The sequence below is a fragment of the Rhincodon typus genome, unplaced genomic scaffold (genome assembly GCF_021869965.1).
Source record: "Rhincodon typus isolate 14 unplaced genomic scaffold, sRhiTyp1.1 hic_rhity00002278, whole genome shotgun sequence".
Classification (NCBI taxonomy): Eukaryota; Metazoa; Chordata; class Chondrichthyes; order Orectolobiformes; family Rhincodontidae; genus Rhincodon; species Rhincodon typus.
Genome location: NW_025967916.1, coordinates 5,899 through 25,000, shown reverse-complemented (window position 1 = coordinate 25,000; position 19,102 = coordinate 5,899). Strand labels below are relative to the sequence as shown.

The 19,102-nt window shown below is 42.6% G+C and overlaps 1 protein-coding gene across 1 annotated transcript; it reads right to left on the bottom strand.

The window, feature by feature from the left end:
* Nucleotides 1-1,451: 1,451 nt before the first annotated feature.
* On the bottom strand, nt 1,452-18,635 carry LOC125481473 (MICAL-like protein 2; the record flags this gene model as incomplete). Its single annotated transcript, XM_048593058.1, has 3 exons — nt 1,452-1,593; nt 15,326-15,374; nt 18,474-18,635. Coding segments are annotated over 3 exons (353 nt in total), but the record flags the coding sequence as incomplete, so codon positions are not given.
* Between the last annotated feature and the right edge of the window lie 467 nt (nt 18,636-19,102).

The following is a 19,102-nucleotide window of genomic DNA, read 5'->3' as shown; positions in this document are numbered from 1 at the left end:
TGACAATTTGAAAGGCGCTGTAAAAATACAATTCCCTTCATTTGATAAGTTTAGTATATGCTTTTGAGGTGGCCATTATCTTCCTGAGAATTGGACTTGAGTGCAAAAAGGGCAAGAGGAAGCTACATCCAGTATCTAGCAATCATTGGACGATGTGAAGAATTGTTGAAGAATGAGGTGGTCAGTGTCTGTTAACAGGAGGCAGGAAAACTGTGAAGAGTGGACGGAAGAACAGAAATTATAGCCAGAAAAGATGGTGGGCAAAGGGGTCACAGCAATTCACCCTTGTGTTCGAAACTTTTCCTATTCGAGGAGTTGGAATAAAACAAAACAAGAGTCAATTGGCCTAAATAGCCACAGACACAGTCCAATTATAAGTCCTCCTCAAAACAATGGGTATTTGATGCTGAAGCATTGATTGCACAATTGGCAGATTTTAACTATTGGACTCAATTCTAATGACACAAGTCTTTTATTCAAGAAAAAACCATTGCGATGCGGTCAGATGGGTTCCAGGGAAGGCCAACTTTGGTTAAGGCCCCATCAGTGAGAAAGCCCCCAACACCAAATCAAACCAAGGAGATGGACAGGGAGCGGGGAAGGATGACAGGTTATAGCAGGACTGGGAAGCAAATCTGCTCGGGTTGGACATTCAAAGCAGCACACTCTCAGGCTTTGCAGGAGGAGTCCAGAGGAGCATTGTCCTCATCGAGGGAAAGTTTTTATTCAGAGAGATTCACTGGCATCTCCATGCGCATTTTACTCAGGAATAGGTTAAAATGCCATTGAGGTGCCTCGTATGTCATATAACCTTCATTCAGATCAATTGTTGTGGTTGTATTGGGGAACTTTATCGTCTGTTATCATATTTAAAGTAGTAGAACTCCCAAAGGTGCTTCACAGGAATGTTATCGAGTAAAAACTGACACTAAATCAAATTATGGAGGGGCACAAAGATAGAGGGGGACAGAGAAGGAGGGGCACAGAGATGGATTTGAGAACTTGATCCAAGCAGCTGAAAGCATGACCATGAATGGCAGAGCAATTAAATCCAGGGATGCTCAAGATGCCAGAGTGGGAAGAGCAGAGGTCAAGTTCTTGGAGACCTTGGAGCAGGGAGGGAGGGGTGAAGCCATAGTGAATTAAAGAACAGATTAAAGATTGTAAAATCGAGCTGTTGCAATAACAGGGAGTCAATGAGTGTCAGTGAACACGAGAAATGGGACGTAAGGGACTGAAACCATCTTCCCAATTGTTTCTTGCTTGGCAGGAGGGAGTTAAAAAGGAACACTCCTAAACCCCATCAAATCAGCTGGCTTCCTATGAACAAAATGGAGGGTGACCCCAAACTGATTTACTTGGGCTTGGATTGGAGGCACTCCACCTACAGCACAGTTTAAGCAATTTCAATCAATCACGTCAGATGTACTATCACAAAGGAGGTTACTCACTTGGTGACCGGCCTGTGAAGTAATTGTAATACTGCGAGACATAGGTCAGGATGCTCAGTCTGTCTGGGACTCTCAGTGCCACCATGTCCTCTGCATCCAGCAACGCTGGGATTCCCAGCTCCCCCTCTGCCACCTGGAATGCCTGAAACCGAGAACAAAAGTTCAGGAAACAGTTTTTGCAAAGTCTGCCTCCTAATCGCTTAGAGCTACAGAAAGTGCTCAGTCCTTCAAAACTATTTCCTTTGGAAACCTTAGCAGCAAGGCAGTTGTAAATAAATAAATAAATAAAGCTGCCCAGCAAACACCTTTAAATCCAAAATAAACTCAAGCAAGTTGAGGTGGGAGAAAGAGATTCTTACGAAATGAGAAGCAAGTTCTTTTCCAAAGTCTTCAGCTGTCAGCTGTGACACAGTGGATTCTCCTGTCAGGGTCAGAAACACAAGGGAGTGGCTGTTGAATTTTCCCAGCCTCATGGAGGTGGGCCTGACAAGACAGTGGTGCTAAGAAACACAGAAATTATGAAAATATGAGCAGAAAGCCATTCGACCCCTTGAGGCTGCTCTGCCATTCATTATGATCATGATTGATCATCCAGCTCATACCCTAATCCCGCCATCCCCCCATATCCCTTGAACCCTTCAGATGCATTCCTCTGTCTGGGAAGTCTCTCAGAGACAGGCAGGATGTGGACCTCCTGCCCAATGCATGGAGATGGACTGGAAATTAGGGCTCCCAGTTAGAGGCACATCCGTTCACTGGCAGAGCAGGTCTCACTGAATTCTGAGGGAGCCACCAAAGTAAGAGGCTTCATCCTCAAAAGAGGGAGCTGCCAGCAGCTAACCCTAACCCTGTCACAGGCAATAGGCAAATGCTGACACCACGATGGGGTACAGCGGGGTTGGGGGGGATGGTGGTGCTGGTGGAGGAGTTCACCTCCACTGAGAGACTCATCCCTAAACTTGAATTTAATCATATCCTCCAAGTTTCGTACCTCCCTCAGCAGTGCTCATCGCTGTGGTGGAGCTGCCTAGAATCTATAGATGCAAGCCCTCTGGGTGGACTACAAGAACTGTGTGCCATTCACCTTTAACTGAACACTGAGCGTGAAAGTAGCAATTAGGAGACTGTCTCCAGGAAAATAACTTCCCCAGATCTGACTCCCAGCAAGGGCAGCTTCAGGACACCATATGGTGAGATCCCAAACCCTCTGGGAAAATGCTGCTTTAAAGCAGCAGAAATCAAGATTTGATATTCCATGAGGGAGGTGCTGCACTCTCAGAGGTACCAAAATTGAGGTTCGATGGTAATTCTTTTATAAAACTGAGTCCCTCTTACAAAGGCCAGTGATGTTCTCCTGTTATCCAGGCTAATATTTATCCCTCAACCAATGCAACTAGAAGGACTATCTGCCCATTATCACACTCTGGTTGTTGGAGCTTTCTGCATTCAAATTGGTTCCCAGGTCTCCTACATTATAATAGTGATTGACTAAGCTTCAAAAATACTCCATGAGCTGAAAACTGCTTTGGACTAATTTAAGGTCCTGCTGAAAATGGAAGGAAACACAGTAAATTAAAATGTAATGTTCTTCCATTGCACAAAAAAAGGCACCAGCTTCCACTTTAAGAGATTAACAGAATGTTCCATTACTTTGAACCGAATTACCCGGCTCAAGAAGACATGAGGCTGAAGGATTCCAGTGATAAAGGTAGTTTCGAACACGTTATTGCCACTGATTTCCAATCACTAACACAGCTGCTGCAGTCAGTTATGGGAAATAAATATTGAAAATGCACAACAAGTCAGTCAACAGCTGGGTAGGAACAAGAAGAGAATGCATCATACCAGTTCTTCAATCAGAACGGGAGTCAGCTTTCTTCCATCACCTTTAGGAGGAGATTCCTCTTCCATTACCACCTCCCACCTTCCTTTGCCAATCTCATTTGAACAGTACAGGTGAGAGAGCTCTGCTGTGCGTACAGGAAAGTTTGAAATGCAAAGGTTTTCTACCAACCACAGACACAGCTACACCGCCGAGTGAGCAGGGGACCATGTTGGTGATTGGATATAAATGGTCCCAATACTGGGCTCTTGCTGAGGACTGTAACAGAAATAACAGGGCTAGGGAATACTAGACACTGCAAAACCTTGATTGGCACTCCGGCATCCCTCCCCCAGAACACCCTGGAATAAAACACTTCACCCAGCAACCTCCCTCCCAGTGAACCACCCATTCCCTGAGCAAACCCACTGTTTACCCTCTTCCCAGCAACCCCATGTGAACTACCCACTTCCCAGCAACCCCCAGTGAACTACCCCCTTCCCAGCAAACCCCAGTAAGCTATCATCTTCCCAGCAACCCCCCTGTTTACCCCTTTCCCAGTAACTCCCTGTAAACTACACCTGTCCCCAGCACACCTCATGAACTACCCACTCACCAAGTGGAATACCCACTCCCCAGCACCCACAGTAAAACAACCCCTATGCAATGAAATGCCCCTCACTTGGGACCCCTGGTGAAGTGCTGTGTGAGGTCCTACACCTGTTCCCCAGTATCCCAGGGTACACGCTCCGTCCCAGTTGATGGCCAGTTAACTAACTGACCCAGGGCAGGAACATTACTTCCTGCTCTGTAGTGTCCCCAGCAGGCAACATACTCTCCACCTGAGTCACTGCACCATCACAGTCCAAGATTCATTGGCCAAAGACAAGCGATATTTACACATACCAATTTATGTTCCCTATTATATTTTAACTAACGACTGAGGCAAAGAGGCCACTAACGATTACAGAGTGAAATTTCATTTCTAAATCCAAGTGAGTTATTTAAAAATAGGAAAAAAAGAAAGTAATTGATTTACAAAGCTCAATTCAGAACTCTGCCAGAAGTGTTCCCTTCGCACTGACAGACAGTACACATTGAAGTGTCTCCTGACTCCACACTGACGAACTCAGAGTAATTGTCACCTCTAGTACAGTAAAAAATTAATAACAAAATTGTACTTACTTTAATATGCAGTTTAATTAATATTGTGATTATCTAGGGTGCTTTTATAATGATGTTAGAATACTTCATTTGCCAATCATGCTGCTTAGACTTAACAAATATTTATGGAAGTGTAAAATTCATCACTTACCAAATTTCATATATTCCCAGCATGCATTTCAATCTAATAAATGAAAAGTTCCCATTTTTCTTCGGACATTTGTTTTCGTAAACTACCAATGCTAAAAAGAAAGCTGTAATTTTGTAATCTAGAAGGACCTATACCCATTTTTGTAACATTAAAAACTGTATTATGAGCTGAATTTGTATCAGACCATAAAGTGCTGACAGTAGAAGAAGGCCATTTAATCCATTTGTCCATGCCAGGTCTCTCCAAGAATTATTCAAATCGCCCAATTTGCCTTTACCTACAATTCACAAATTTTCTCTTTTTAGATAGTTATTAAAATCCCTTTGATATATAACACTGACTCTGCCCCCACCACAATCTGAGGCAGTGCATTTCCAAATCTAAACTCTCACTGTGTCATAAAGATTTTGTTCGTGTCACTTATAGTTCTTTTGTCAGTCACCTTCAAGCAATATCCTCTGATTCTTGATCCTTCCACCAAATAATTGCTCTCTCTGTCCTGACCCATCATGACTTTTAGCATCTCTCCTATGTCTCCTTTCTGTTCTCAAAAGAGACCAGCCCCAGCTTCACTATCCACCCAAGTCCATGGAACAATTCTCAGAAACCCTTTCTCCACTCTCTCCAATATCTCCACACCCTTTTCCTAAAGTGTAGTACCCAACACAAGGTCACAATACTGCAGTTGAATCCAAACCAGTGTTTTGTGAAGGTTCACCATAACTTCCTTGTTTTTGTCCTTTGTAACACACAAGCTTCTCTTTTTTAAATTGTTTTTGAAGTGAACGAAGTGCTGTGCGTTTCTGGAGAAGTGAATGAAGACAAAATAGTGCATTTGAGAAGACCCACACAAAGTTTTCAGAAAGAAAAGGGATTGATGGATGGTTAAGGAACATACATGAAGTACGGCACAGGATTGTTTACGTTTCCAAACATAAAACTCTACATTGTGGTCCTTCAAGAAAATGAATGCAGCATATCAGCCTAGGGTTGGGCTGGGCAGAAGTCAGTGTTAATCCCAACAATGACTCATTGATCTATAGGTTGTGGTCCCTGTTTGGCCAGCTCAATGAGGATATGTACTTAGAAACTGGACAAGAGAGGGGCAAAGCTAAATGATAGGAATATGAATGGCTCAGCCTGGAGCAAGGAGAATGAGCTGCTCACTGTGAGGAATTATTGAACTGATGTCTGCAAGACAGTGATTGTAATTCAAACTAGTGAAACACTGGTTAAGGGTCATCATATTCTCAACTTGTAGTGCTCAGAGGCAAGCCCTTACTCTTCACAAAACAAATCCTCGTGACTTAGCACAGCAAGTGCTACAAGGTAAAAAGCCCACCATCAGTTCCTGAGGACATCATGTGTACCTTTACTCTTGACACTAACCTCTGGGGTCTGGGTTTCACCTACACACCCAGGTGATCACCTTCTAAAAAACACATGACCTTTAGGCCAAATCTGCGCAGTCTCAATTAAAGCACTCACTTACTCAGAATGCACTAACAACATAATGAAATTGTAACAATGGTCATGCCCAGTCTGGAACATCTTAACTCCAGATTGACGCCAAGTTGGTTCCTTTCAGCTAAATCAAAAGTAATCTACCTTAAGAACTGAGAGGCAAGGATAGATGGTCTGCCCTGAGAGTTCACTCTCTGGTGTGGAGACTTGATAAAGATCTTTCAGAAGTATGCTGGAATTGGAGTAACATTTTTCCTCTGAGCTCCAGATTCGATAAAACAGAACTCCAGCCAAATGCCAAGGAAGTCAGAAGGCCAGGGGAAAGTTAAGCAACATTTTTCCAATGGGACAGCATTCTCCAAGTGTCAAATTTCCAAACCAGTGCTTATGTGACCCTTGGCTGTTTGAAAGCTGTATCTATCAGAATTTCCACATCTCATCTCTAGTACCACAGTTCAAAGGGCTATAGAACATAGAACATAGAACATTACAGCGCAGTACAGGCCCTTCGGCCCTCGATGTTGCGCCGACCTGTGAAACCAATCTGAAGCCCATCTAACCTAAACTATTCCATTATCATCCATATGTTTATCCAATGACCATTTAAATGCCCTTAAAGTTGGCGAGTCTACTACTTTTGCAGGCAGGGCATTCCACGCCCTTACTACTCGCTGAATAAAGAACCTACCTCTGACATCTGTCCTATATCTATCACCCCTCAATTTAAAGCTATGTCCCCATTCATTTCTCTTTATTCTTTCTTGGAACATGGCGTCACTGGCAAGACTAACATCCCTAAAAAATTATTGAAACTGACTGGCTTGCTAGGCCATTTCAGAGGGCAGTTAAGAGTGTGTATTTGGAGAACCATATAAGCCAGAATAGCTAGCAATGGCAGATTTCTTTCTTTAAAGGTAGTTAAGCGAGGTGGGTGGTTTCTTCAACAATCACTCATAGTTGTTACAGTCACCATCACTGAGACTAGCCATTAATTCCAAATATTATTTCTGATTAATTAAAAAATTGGGTTTGGAATCCATGTCCCAAAGCATTAGCCTGGGCTTCTAAATTATTAGTGCAATGACATTACCATTTGCCACCATTTCCTCACTTCAAAGGGTTTGTGACATGACTCATTCTTGACCTAAAATCTCTCCCAATCTTTCTCCAGTACTGGAAACTTAAACCTCAGAATTCAAGACATGCCTGCAATAACTGCCCCTCTTGCAGTTTATTCTGTTCCTTTCCACTGCTCTCAATTGACCCAAACCATTCCAATAGCACAGGTGGACAGCTAGATAGGGACAAGGGACAAGGAGTAGAAAGTTGTGCTGATAGGGCTAAGTAGCGTGGGAGGGACTCATCCGGAGCATTAATCCCTGTATGAAATAGTTGGCCAAATAGCATTTTTCTATGCTGTATGACACATGTAATTCTAAATACCCACAATTCATTATCAGCATTGTCCATAACTGTAACCATGGTGCATTATCATTCAACAAGCTCCTGCAGCTTTTGATAAAGTTGACCACGCCTTCCTCCTCCAAATATTGTTCCTTGGGTTGTTTCAGGCATACATAGGAGTGAATGAGAGGAGACATAGGGATTCGAATACAAGCCCTGAACTTGCACAATTTCCCTCATGTTGTGCAACAGCCATGACTGTGTGTTGGAATCTGACAAGATCAGAAGTCAAAGCTTGCTGGTTCAAAGTCTGTTATGAAGTTTACTTTCAGTTTCAAGAAAGCTCTGTGCTTTCCATTTGTAGGCTCAGTACGTGACAGAATTTATCTATTTGAATCAATCAATCAGCTCAGGATCACTGTTCACTGAATTGGTAAAAACATAGGAATTAGAAAAGTGTAGAGTGAGCTAGGTATTTGGCGTTTCCTTGATGAGCACTAAAATTATCGAAAGAGTTTGATATGTTGTGTTTATTAATGCAAAATGCAGCACTTTCTGTTTCAGATGTTCAGTGTCAGCAAACCTCTTGAGGCAATACTGATTGTAATCAGTCACAAGGTGGAATGGAAGTGGATTAACATGCTTAGAAATTGTGTTATAAAACACCCAATTTATTTCCTTGACTCAACTTTCGAATATAATTTTTCATGTAATTAACCATTCACTTGTTTACATTCAGAACAGAGGAAACTGCCCCTTTTCTTAGATGCCTCAAAGCTGGAGGATTATAGGGTGCAAAATTCACAACAGGAGAGATTGTGAATCCCCACAGTGCTGTGCAAAGCTGAAATACCCATAAACTGTGGAAAATAAATATTCCACACAAGAGCCCATTGGCATTTTGTGCAGGGCACTGATGGCACCTCAGGCTAGCTATTTGCAGTTTGAGGGATCTTGCTGTGTGAAAATTCTTGCAGCGTTTCCTGCACTACTGTCATGACAATACTTCAAAAAAAGTTCATTAATACCTTAAACATTCACCCCTTCCACCACCAACATAGGGTGGCAGCCATGTGTACCATCTACAAAATGAACTCTGGCAACTTGGAAACTCCTTTGGCAGCACATTCCAAACCTGCCATCTCCACCACCAAGAAGGACAAGGGAGCAGATCCGTGGGCAACCCACCATCTGCAAGTTTCCCTCCAGGTCACACAACCTCCTGACTTGAAACTCTGTTGCTGTTCCTTTATTGATGCCAGGTTAAAATCCTGGAACTCCCTTCCTAACAGCAATGTGGGTGCTTACACTGCACAGACTGCAACAGTTCAAGGCAGCAACTCACTGCCTACTTCAAAAACTGTTAGGGTTAGGCAATAACTGCAATGCTCAAATTACATGAGCAAAGAAAAATATCTGGTTACAAAGCCTTTTGGACACGAGATTATGAAAGGCACTATAAACACACAGTACCTCTTCCCTGTTATAATGGGTAGCATTCACTGAAGTAGCATCACCAATGGGGGCAGACTCAACAGGCTGAATGGCCTTTTCCTGTTCCTATGTTCCTAAAACCCAGCATCTTAACGGCTACACTGCATCCATTAACCCTGGTGAGAAGATCAAGTGAGAAAAAAACGTTTTCAAAGAAATTAGGACCAATAAGCTGACTGCCTCTGACAAAAACCATCAAAATTAGCACGAGGCTGTTAAGAGGTGGTGTATTAGGAGGCACTTCCTCAATTAAAAGATGATAGAAATCTAAAACTCTCTTCCCCAAACAAAGCCACATGTATTAAGGAATATGCAACCAAGGCTGGTAGATCGACCCTATCTAATTAACCGGCAAAACCAATTCAGGAAGCTGAGACCTGAAGCTAAGTTTCATTATACAAGATCCGAATTATGAAAGATGCATTTGAGAATTACTTTGTTCTCTATTACACAGTTACTGAGGGTCTACTGCCTTGCAATAAATGAGCAAAGCTTTTGTTTTATTTGTTGGTTGAAGGATCAATGTGAGGCAGGGCACCAGGGAGAACTCCCCTGTTCATCTTCAACATAGTGCTTCAGGATCTTTGACATCAACCTGAGAGGTCTTACCCATATGACAGCACATCCAGTACTGCAGCATTCCCCAATGTGCGAGTGCTAACTTGGAATTATGCTCAGTTCTCTGGAGAGTAACTTGAACTTGCCAGTTTCTGACTATGAGATGAGAGGGTTAACCACAGCGCCACAGAATTAGGTCACTATTGCAACAATGCACAGAGCACAGAGTGTAATGAACTGGAGCAGTCCTGAGCCTATGTTTATGACTTAGAACACAGAAAGAGACATTTGAGAGGACGGAGAGGGAATTTGTGTACTAGGTTTTGTTTCACTACCAAGACTGGTTAATTGAGTCAGAAAATTTCACACCTCAGCAGATTCGCTTTGATTCAAAAGACCTGGTTAGACCTTATGTTTATTCTGGGAAGGTGCGGGCTGCTGACTCCAGAAGCAGATCCTGATCAGACCATGGAGGTGGGCGAGGGCTAAGGCAGACTATTTAGAATGCCCGGCTCAGTTTTCTGGATCTTCGTCCCAGTCATTTTAAACTTTAGTAGTTCCTCTAGCCCTCACCCCCTTCAACTCTCCACCCAGACCTTATGTCCCACATATTCCTCCTTGTATTCATTGTCTACATGACTTCAGCAAAGCATTTGACAAGGCTCTGCATAGTAGACTGGTTAGTAAAGTTAGATCACATGGGATTCAGGGAGAGCTTGCCAATTGGATACAAAATTGGCTTGATGGTAGGACACAGAGGGTGGTGGTGGATGGTTTATTTTTTGGACTGGAAGCCTGTGACCAGCAGTGTTCCTCAGGGATCAATGCTGTGTCCACTGTTGTTTGTCAACAATTTGGATGAGAATATAAGAAGCATGGCTGGTAAGTTTGCGGACGACACCAAAACTGGTGCTATAGTAGACAGTGAAGAAGGTTACTTGAGAGTCCAAAGGGATCTTGATCAATTGGTCCAATGGGCTGAGGAGTGGCAGGTGGAGATTAATTTAGATAAATGTGACGTAATGCATTTTGGTAAAACAAGCAATTAATGGTAGGGCCCTGAGGAGTGTTGTCGAAAAGAGAGACCTAGGGCTTCAGGTACATAATTCAGGTTATTGTTAAATTGGAGAGGGTTCAGAAAAGATTTACCAGGACATTGCCAGGACTGGATTGTTTGAGTTATTAGGAGAGGCTGGAGCATAGGAGGTTGAGGGGCGACCTTATAGAGGTTTATAAAATCCTGGGGGGGGCACAGATAAGGTGAATAGCAAAGGTCTTTTCCCTAGGGTAGGGGAGTTCAATAGAGGGCATAATTTTAAGGTGAAAGGAGAAAGATTTAAAAGGGACCTGAAGGGTAACTTTTTCACACAGAGGGTGGTTTGTATGTGGAATGAACTGCCAGAGGAAGTGGCAGATGCAGGTGTAGTTACAATATTTAAATGACATTTGGACAGGTACATGAATAGGAAAGGTTTAGACAGATATAAGCCAAGCACAGGCAAGTGGGACTAGTTTAGTTTGGAAAACCAATGGTTGGCATGGATAAGTTGGACCGAAGGGTCTATTTCCATGCTGTATGACGCTATGACATTTCCAACCATATATCTTCGCAAAAAGGCAGAGCTCTCATAAAAATTGGCTGCAGTCCCTGCTTCTCTGCTGCGAGATGTTTGATTTTGAAGTTTTTTTGTACCCATTTGTTTCCAAAACCATCCTTGACTTGTCCTATGAGGTAATTTGGCTTCTGACTCCCCTGATGTGTTTTTGCAGTCTCCATTTTTTTATACTCCAATTTACTTTGCAAAGCTGAATTAAACCAACATAGAGCATTACATTCTTCTTCCAAAACAGGAATTCATTTTTCTTTATTATAGCTCAAATTCCTGGTGCTTAGAATCATCTTCAATGCTGGAGCCAAGGGCAGTGATATACTTCCTGTGCTGAGGTGACTGGAAAAGCACACAGTAGTCCAGATAGGATCAGGAAAGCTATCAGTCAGCTGCTTTTCATTTACTTGCTAAGTAGTCATATCAATAAAACTGTAAAAGGGATTGAAAGCAAAGTTCAACCCACGGTTATGCAATAAAACAATCAGGCAAAGTATCTGTCAAACAGGTTGTCGTGCATTTTCACAAAGATATGGATTCTGCTTGAACAGAGCATTAACTCCCAGCACGCAATGAACATCACCCTAAAACTTTCCAAAGTATTTCTGCCACACAGGTGGAGTGAACATACAAACATGCAGGTTAAGAGCAGAAAGCAGGCAAGCTGGTCAGATGGGCTGAATGGTGGAAATGGGAATTTACCCCTGAAAAGTGTGAAGTGATGCATTTTGGGAGGACTAGGTGGCAAGGGAGTGCACAATGAATGGTAGGACCACAGGAAGTACAGAGGATCAAACAGACCTTGGTGTGAACGTCCACAGAACATTGAAGGTGGATCAGAATTTCAAGAAGATAAATGGGATACTGCCTTTATTGGACAATGCATTGAATACAAAAGCCAGGAGGTTATGCTGGAGCTGTATATAAAATTAATTAGACCACAACTGGAGCATTGTGCGCAGTTCTGGTCAGCACACTACAAGAAAAGTGATTGCACTAGAGACAGCGCAGAGGAGATTCATCAGGATATTTCCAGGGCACCTGACTGTGGTGCTCAACATTATAAATGGGCTGAGATAGGGTAGATAAGAAGATGTATTTGCCCTTAGGAGGGGGATCAGTATTCAGAAAGCATAGTTTTAAGGTAAAGAACAGGTATGTTGGAGGGGATTTAAGAAAGAATCCTTTCACCAAAAAGTGGTGGATACCTGGAACACAGGGCCTGAAAGGGCAGTAGAGGTGGGACCATCACATTATTTAATAAGTATTTAGATGATCACTTGAAGTGCCATAACATACAAGGCTGGAGAAAGAGTAGATAGGTGCTTGATGATTGATGTAGATATGATGGGCTGAAGGGCCACCTTTCATGCTACAGAATTGTATGACTCTATGCCTCTAGGTAAGCCATTTGGCCCGCAAGCCTGCTTCACCATTCAATAAGATCATGGCTGATCTGTTTCAACTCCAAATTCCACATTCCCATCCATCAATGATAACCACCACTTCCCCTGTCTAACAAGAACCTATCCAGCTCTACCTTCAAAGTATTCAAATACTGCGCCTCTACTGGCCTCTGGGACAGAGTGCCACAAAGTCACACATCCCTGAGAAAATCATTCTATACTTAAAGGGCAACATTTAATTTTTAAACAGTGTTTCGTAATTCATGCACAAAAATAAAAATTCCTCTTCACATTCACCTTGTCAAAGCCATTCACAATCACATAAGCTTAAATCAAAACACCGTCAGACTTCTGAACTCTAGTGAAAACCCTGTACAATCTTTCCTCATAAGACAACATGATAAAGTCCAGGAACCAATCTAATAAATATCTTCTGGACCACAGCTGCCACGAAAGCATTTACATCCTTCCTTAAATAAGGAGACCAAGACTGTACAAAATATTCAAGATGTGGTCTCACCAATGCCCTGTATAACAAAAGCACAACATTCCTTAAGTTTATCAATTTTTCTAATAATAAAGGCTAATACATAGAACAGTACAGCACAGGAACAGGCTCTGGTCCACCGTGTCTGTGCTGACCATGGTTCCATTCTAAATTACCCCATCTGCCCACATGCGGTTCATATCCAAATGTCTCTTAAACGTTGCCATCGTATCTGCTTCTACCACCACCCATGGCAGCACATTCCAGGCACCAACCATCCTCTGTGTAAAGAACTTGCCTCGAACATCTTCTTCAAACTTTCCCTCTCTCACCTTAAACCTATGCTCCTAGTATTTGACATTTCCACCCTCAGAAAAAAGCGCCGACCGTTCAAGCCATACATGTCCCCTCAGCCTCTGACGCTCCAGCGAAAACAATCCAGTTTGTTCAACCTCTCCTTACAGCTAATACTAAGCAGGCAAGTGGAAAATCTGCATTTGACGTGAAAAAGCAGATAGGAAGAGTGGAGTGCATCCTTTGGCAGGTATCCTGTGTGTAATAGGGTACCACTAGCCCCACAAGATGATATCCCCCCCCATCTTGGTGTCCCCCTACCTGGTCTCCAAAATCTGCCCCCCTCACACAACCTCCACCACCCTTCCTGCCCCAAGGTGCCTGAACACGCCTAGCCCAAAAATCCCCAGACTCATTTGAATCCAGGATCTATTGCTCTCTGCACTGTGAGACTGAGAGGCTGGCGCGTCACTCTCTGCTAATTCAGACACTGGCAGTGAGTTGCTGGTCAGTTCATAACCAACTTCTTAAGAGGAGAATTTGGGAATGGAGAGGGGAATCAAGAAATCCATGTCCCTGCCCTGTAAAATCCAGGCGTCAATTCATAAACCTCACTCATGGCTTATTTAATCACAAACTGCTCAAAGTTCTTTACAAAAGAAAACTACTGCTTTTGAAAATGCTATGGTTTACAAAAGAAATCTTTGTTAAAAATCCTACTTGTTCCCCCTGCATATCTTGACGAAAGATCCACCCTCCCATCACAGTGCCTATTGATTGAAACTGCTGTCTCCTAAAATCTAATTTACGTGTTCCAACTTAATGAATTAACATGTTAGAACATTAGTGGAGTAGCTATTATGACATCTACATTTGAATCATTCAAAACACAGAGGTAGAGGCAGGTACAATTACAACATTTAAGAGATATTTGTACAGACATGTGAATGGGAAGATTTAGGGGGATATGGGCCAAAAACAGGCAAATAAGACTAGTTCAGTTTAGGAAACATGATTGGCATAGACCCATTGGTCCAAAGAGCCTGTTTCCATGCTGTAAGACTCTGCGTCTCTATGATGAGGGCAGTAACATATTGCCCCGCAAGATATTTGCCTCTCTGAAAAACTGCCTAGTCGTGTCATGTTAATGATAACAGTCCAATAAATGATCACTTGTTATTGGTTAGTTTGGGTTAGTTGATTTAACAAAGTGAGACACATTTTGTAACTAGCACTCTGGCATTACAGCTGGTTTCTTTGTGCAAGGGTTGCAAACCTGAAGCAGACTAACTGGCAGGTAGAGTCTCAACATTGTGTACACACACAGCGTAGACTCATCTGCTCCATCTACTTTTATCTTTTTCTCTCTTTCTCTGCTTTAGAAGGCTGTAATTCCTTTTTTTTTCTAATTTATACGTAAGATTTTGTACCTAGGCACCTTTGTACCTGAGATGGCACAAGAAATGGAGACTGTGTACACTTTTCGCAGTACTCACGTTTCCCTATACTTGAGTACATGTGACAATAAAACCGAATTCTAATGGTGTGTTCTCTCAAAGGCAAGGTACACACAAAACAAGCAGCAGCTTCAGAGCCTTACAGAGCTGCTGCTTGTAACCACATCAAGAATCAGTAGACAGTGAGTATGCTAACACAGCTCTGCAAATGTCAGCAGCAGAAATGTCACAAAATTTCACAGCTCTCCCATGAGATCCTGAGTGAGGATAAATTGCCGTGTCTGAGGTCCCGCAAGCAGCAGTGTATCTGTCTTTGGTGTTTGCGGGAAGAATGCTGGCCCGGGTATCATGAGAACTCACTGCTCCTCTGCTAATATTGTCACAGATTTTCTACATTCAACACAACCAGTAGAAGCCTGGATTAACATTGCTGTGGAAATGTGTAGAGCCATTCTGTACATGTTTCATTACCAAAAATGTATCCACCCAGCATGCAACATTAAACTAACCATGAAAGGAAATTTAACAAGAAGGGTTTTTTTTCTGTCTCACAGAGTGCTACTTACCAACTTATTATTTTCATAGACATCTTCTTTCTTAAGAGAATCAAAATCTCTGCAATTGAAACAGAAAAAAAATAAATAGGTTATGTTTATAGCCACCAACACAAGTTAAAATATCACCAAGTCACTTTACAGTAGCTAAATTTAAATCACCACAAGGACAAGCACAGAAGCAGAAGGTTATGATATTAAACTAAAAACCCAGAGGCACAAACACAAAATCCCAACATGGCAGTTGAGGAATTTAAAACTTAATTAATTGTTCAAAACCTGGAATAACAAGTTACTATTGGTAATAAAAACATAACCACATTTCAGGAAAATTCAGCCCCAATTTCAGGGAGTTTCATGGGAGCTTTCTCTCTGTGAGTCCTAGTGAGTTTACCTTTACAGTTCCATGGTGCTCGCCTCATTAGGCACGCACCACAACTCTGCTGCGCCACTCTGATGCTACCTTGTGCTCAGCTGCAGTAAAAGTGCTTGCCACTCTAGCGTCAATGCCACCAGTGCCATATTTAAATCTCAGCTGTGCACTATTCAAATACTGGCACCAGGAATTGCCTTTCACAACTTGAGTTTTTTAAAAATTCATTCATAGAATATGGGCACACTGGCTAGATCAGCATTGTCTGCCCATCCCTAATTGCCCAGAGGACAGTTAAGAGTCAACCACATTGCAGTGGGTCTGGAGGCACATGTAGCCCAGACCAGGTAAAGACAGAAGTTTCCCTCCCTAAAGGACATTAATGACCCAGGTGGGGCCTTTTTTTCCAACAACTGACAATGAGCGGGTGAAGATTGTCACCAGACACGGCCAGCAGAGGCAAACAGACATCCCGGTTCATGGACAGGAATCTGGGAGTCCTATGGATGGGGTAGTGAAGAGAAGGGCTGTCCTCTTGCCTCAGGGCCATCAAAGGAGACCATGGCACCAGACCCTGCCAGCCTGGTCTGATGTTGCCAGCCCAGTCACTGCCATTTGCCAGCCAGCATTGCCCACATCCCATAAATGAATAAAGGAAAAAAAAAATTTCCACAGTCTGGAGGAATGTTGAGCTGTGCAATTGCCTTTGTGTTCTGCAACGGCAACAGCCACCATCTTCTCTCTGCTCCCTCACGTTACTCTAACTCTGTTGCTGTTCCCACCTCCCACCAAGGCTAAACTTTAACAGTCTGACCATTGCATGCAGCATCTTTCATCAATGGCTCTCACTCCCCCCATTCCCCCCAAACTACCAACTCTTCCTACCCTCTGTGCTTCCTACTCACTCTCTCAGGACACCTCACCACCTCTTGTAACAGTACTAACAATGTGCCAGCCAATTCCATCTCACTCAATTCTTCCCTTTGTCTCATTGCAGGAGAAAATCACATACATGGGTGATGGGAGATATTGTATTACCATGTAGAGCAAAGAGTTTCAATACAAGTAGTCGATCATGTCCATGTATAACTATTCAGTGTGTTTACACACATAGGTGCCAGCAACAATGGGCAGGTAGAGCTGGTTGAAATACATAAAAAGGAACTGTCAATGTCCAAACTGTGGAAAGCATGAAAGACAACCTGACACAATAACTCCCACAGGCTAGAGTTAGCAGGAATTCTGTAGGCACATGTTTAAATAGAAGGTAATATTAATAAAAGCATTCTAAGAAGGCCTTGGAGAGAAACAAAGAGAGACAGACAAACACACAGAAAAACAGAGAAAGAAAGAGAAAGAAACAAAGAGAGAAAGAGAGAGAGACTGACAGAGAGAGATAAAGAGAAACAGAGAAAGAAAGAGAGACAGAGAGAAGTAACATTGATAACGAAGGGAGAGGCAGCAACATCCAGGATAAAGATTAACTATTCCCTGACTGGTGTCCATAACCTGGAATGGACACTTCTATTCTTTTGTCTGTATGAGGTAAGATTGGAATTTGGATAATGAGTTGCTTATGGTATAAAGATACTCAACTTTTCTGTATGATTCAGAGTTCACTTCAGTGTTTATTTAAGGCAAATCTCTCCCTTTGTCACTTGAATAAAACAATTGTAAAGCCTGTACTCAGTCTCCAGCAATTTGTTAAGTAATGTAGATAACAGAACACATCCACTACCTTAAACATTCACTGGAAACACCACCAGAAGAATGGGAACTTTTTTTTTCATAGAATTCATAGAATCCCTCCAGTGTGGAAGCAGGCCCTTCGGCCCAACAAGTCCACACCGGTCCTCAGAGCATCCCACCCAGACACAATGCCCTACAACCCACTTAATCTACAAATAATAAACTGTGTATCATCTATAAGATTCATCGCAGAAACTCACTAAGGCTCCTTCAACAGCACCTTCCAAAACCATGACATCTACCACTAAGAAGGACAAGATGCATAGAAACACCACCAGCTGCAAGACCCCCTCTCTGTCACTCACCATTTGGATTTGGAACTGCATTGCTATTCCTTCACTGTCACTCCTGAGCTTCCTCCCTGCAGCATTGTGGGTGGCTCTATCCCACATGGATTGCAGTGGTTCAAACCAGCAACTCACCACACCACCTCAAGGACAATTAGGGCTGGAACCTTACCAACAATATCCAAATGCTAACTGCAAATATAAAAGTGAATTTTAAAAATAAAATGAGAATGGAACAAGTGCACAAGTTCTTGATTAAAAAAGTAAGTTTACAAAGGAAAAGGTGGAAAGGTTTAGGGAAAAAATTCCGGAGGTGAGGGCCTGTATGGCTGAAGGCAGGGTCTTCTATAACAGAGTAACGAAAACCAGGACCACACAACAGAACCAGAAATGGAGGAATGCAAAGATTCCCAGAGGCTTTACAGCTTCAGAAGATAAGGGAGGTCAGGAGGGGCAGGCCTTGAAGAGACTTGAATGCAAGGTTAAGAATTCTAAAGCTGTGACATTGCTGAGCTGGGATCCAATCTGAGTGACTGGTAAGAGGGATGATGTTAAACAGGACAGGATGAGAGTGAGTATACACACAGCAGCACAGTTTTGGAATTAGAAGTTAATACCCAGCCTCAATAAGTAATACATCAATTGCTCTTGGGTGTCTGAGCAGATAATTTTTTTGAATTAACCCACATTATACAATTAGAACCATGACACACACAAGTCAATACTGAAGTAAAACAGATTATCCTATTACAGCATGTAGCAGAGCATATCATTCACAAATGCATCACCACCAGGCAATTCCAGCTCCAGCTCCGCTGCATTCAGCATACAGTTGACCTTCACAGAGAGTGTTGGTGATCCCAAGTCCTTTGTGCCATTGTCTCTCCTGCTTACCAGAAACATCAGAATTACTCTGTGGAGCAGGAGACACATGAACCAAACAGGGAGGGGCACGCCCACAAAAGAGCAGCGCTCCAAGTCAGATACTGGAGTCAACTGCAGCCCAAAGGGTGAGTGATTACATTGCAGAAGGTAATTAACTGGCTGTAAAGCACTTTGGGACATTTCAAGATCCTGACTGATTCTATATAAATACAAGTTCTTTCTTTAAGAATAAACACACTTCAGCAAATACACATGGTGAGAGATCCTTAATTCACCACCTAAAGATGTTCCCCCCATCACCAATAACACATCATTCTAATGACACTGCCTCCAGCCACAACGATACATGGGAGGTCAGAATCAGTAATTGAATTGATAACAATTGAGTGTTGTTTTAGTGGGACCCTATTATTGGAAGTTTCACACAACTGTCATTACACTTTACTGAAATCCTGGGGATCGAAGGGAGCTGGGGAATAGTTCAGGGTGAAGACT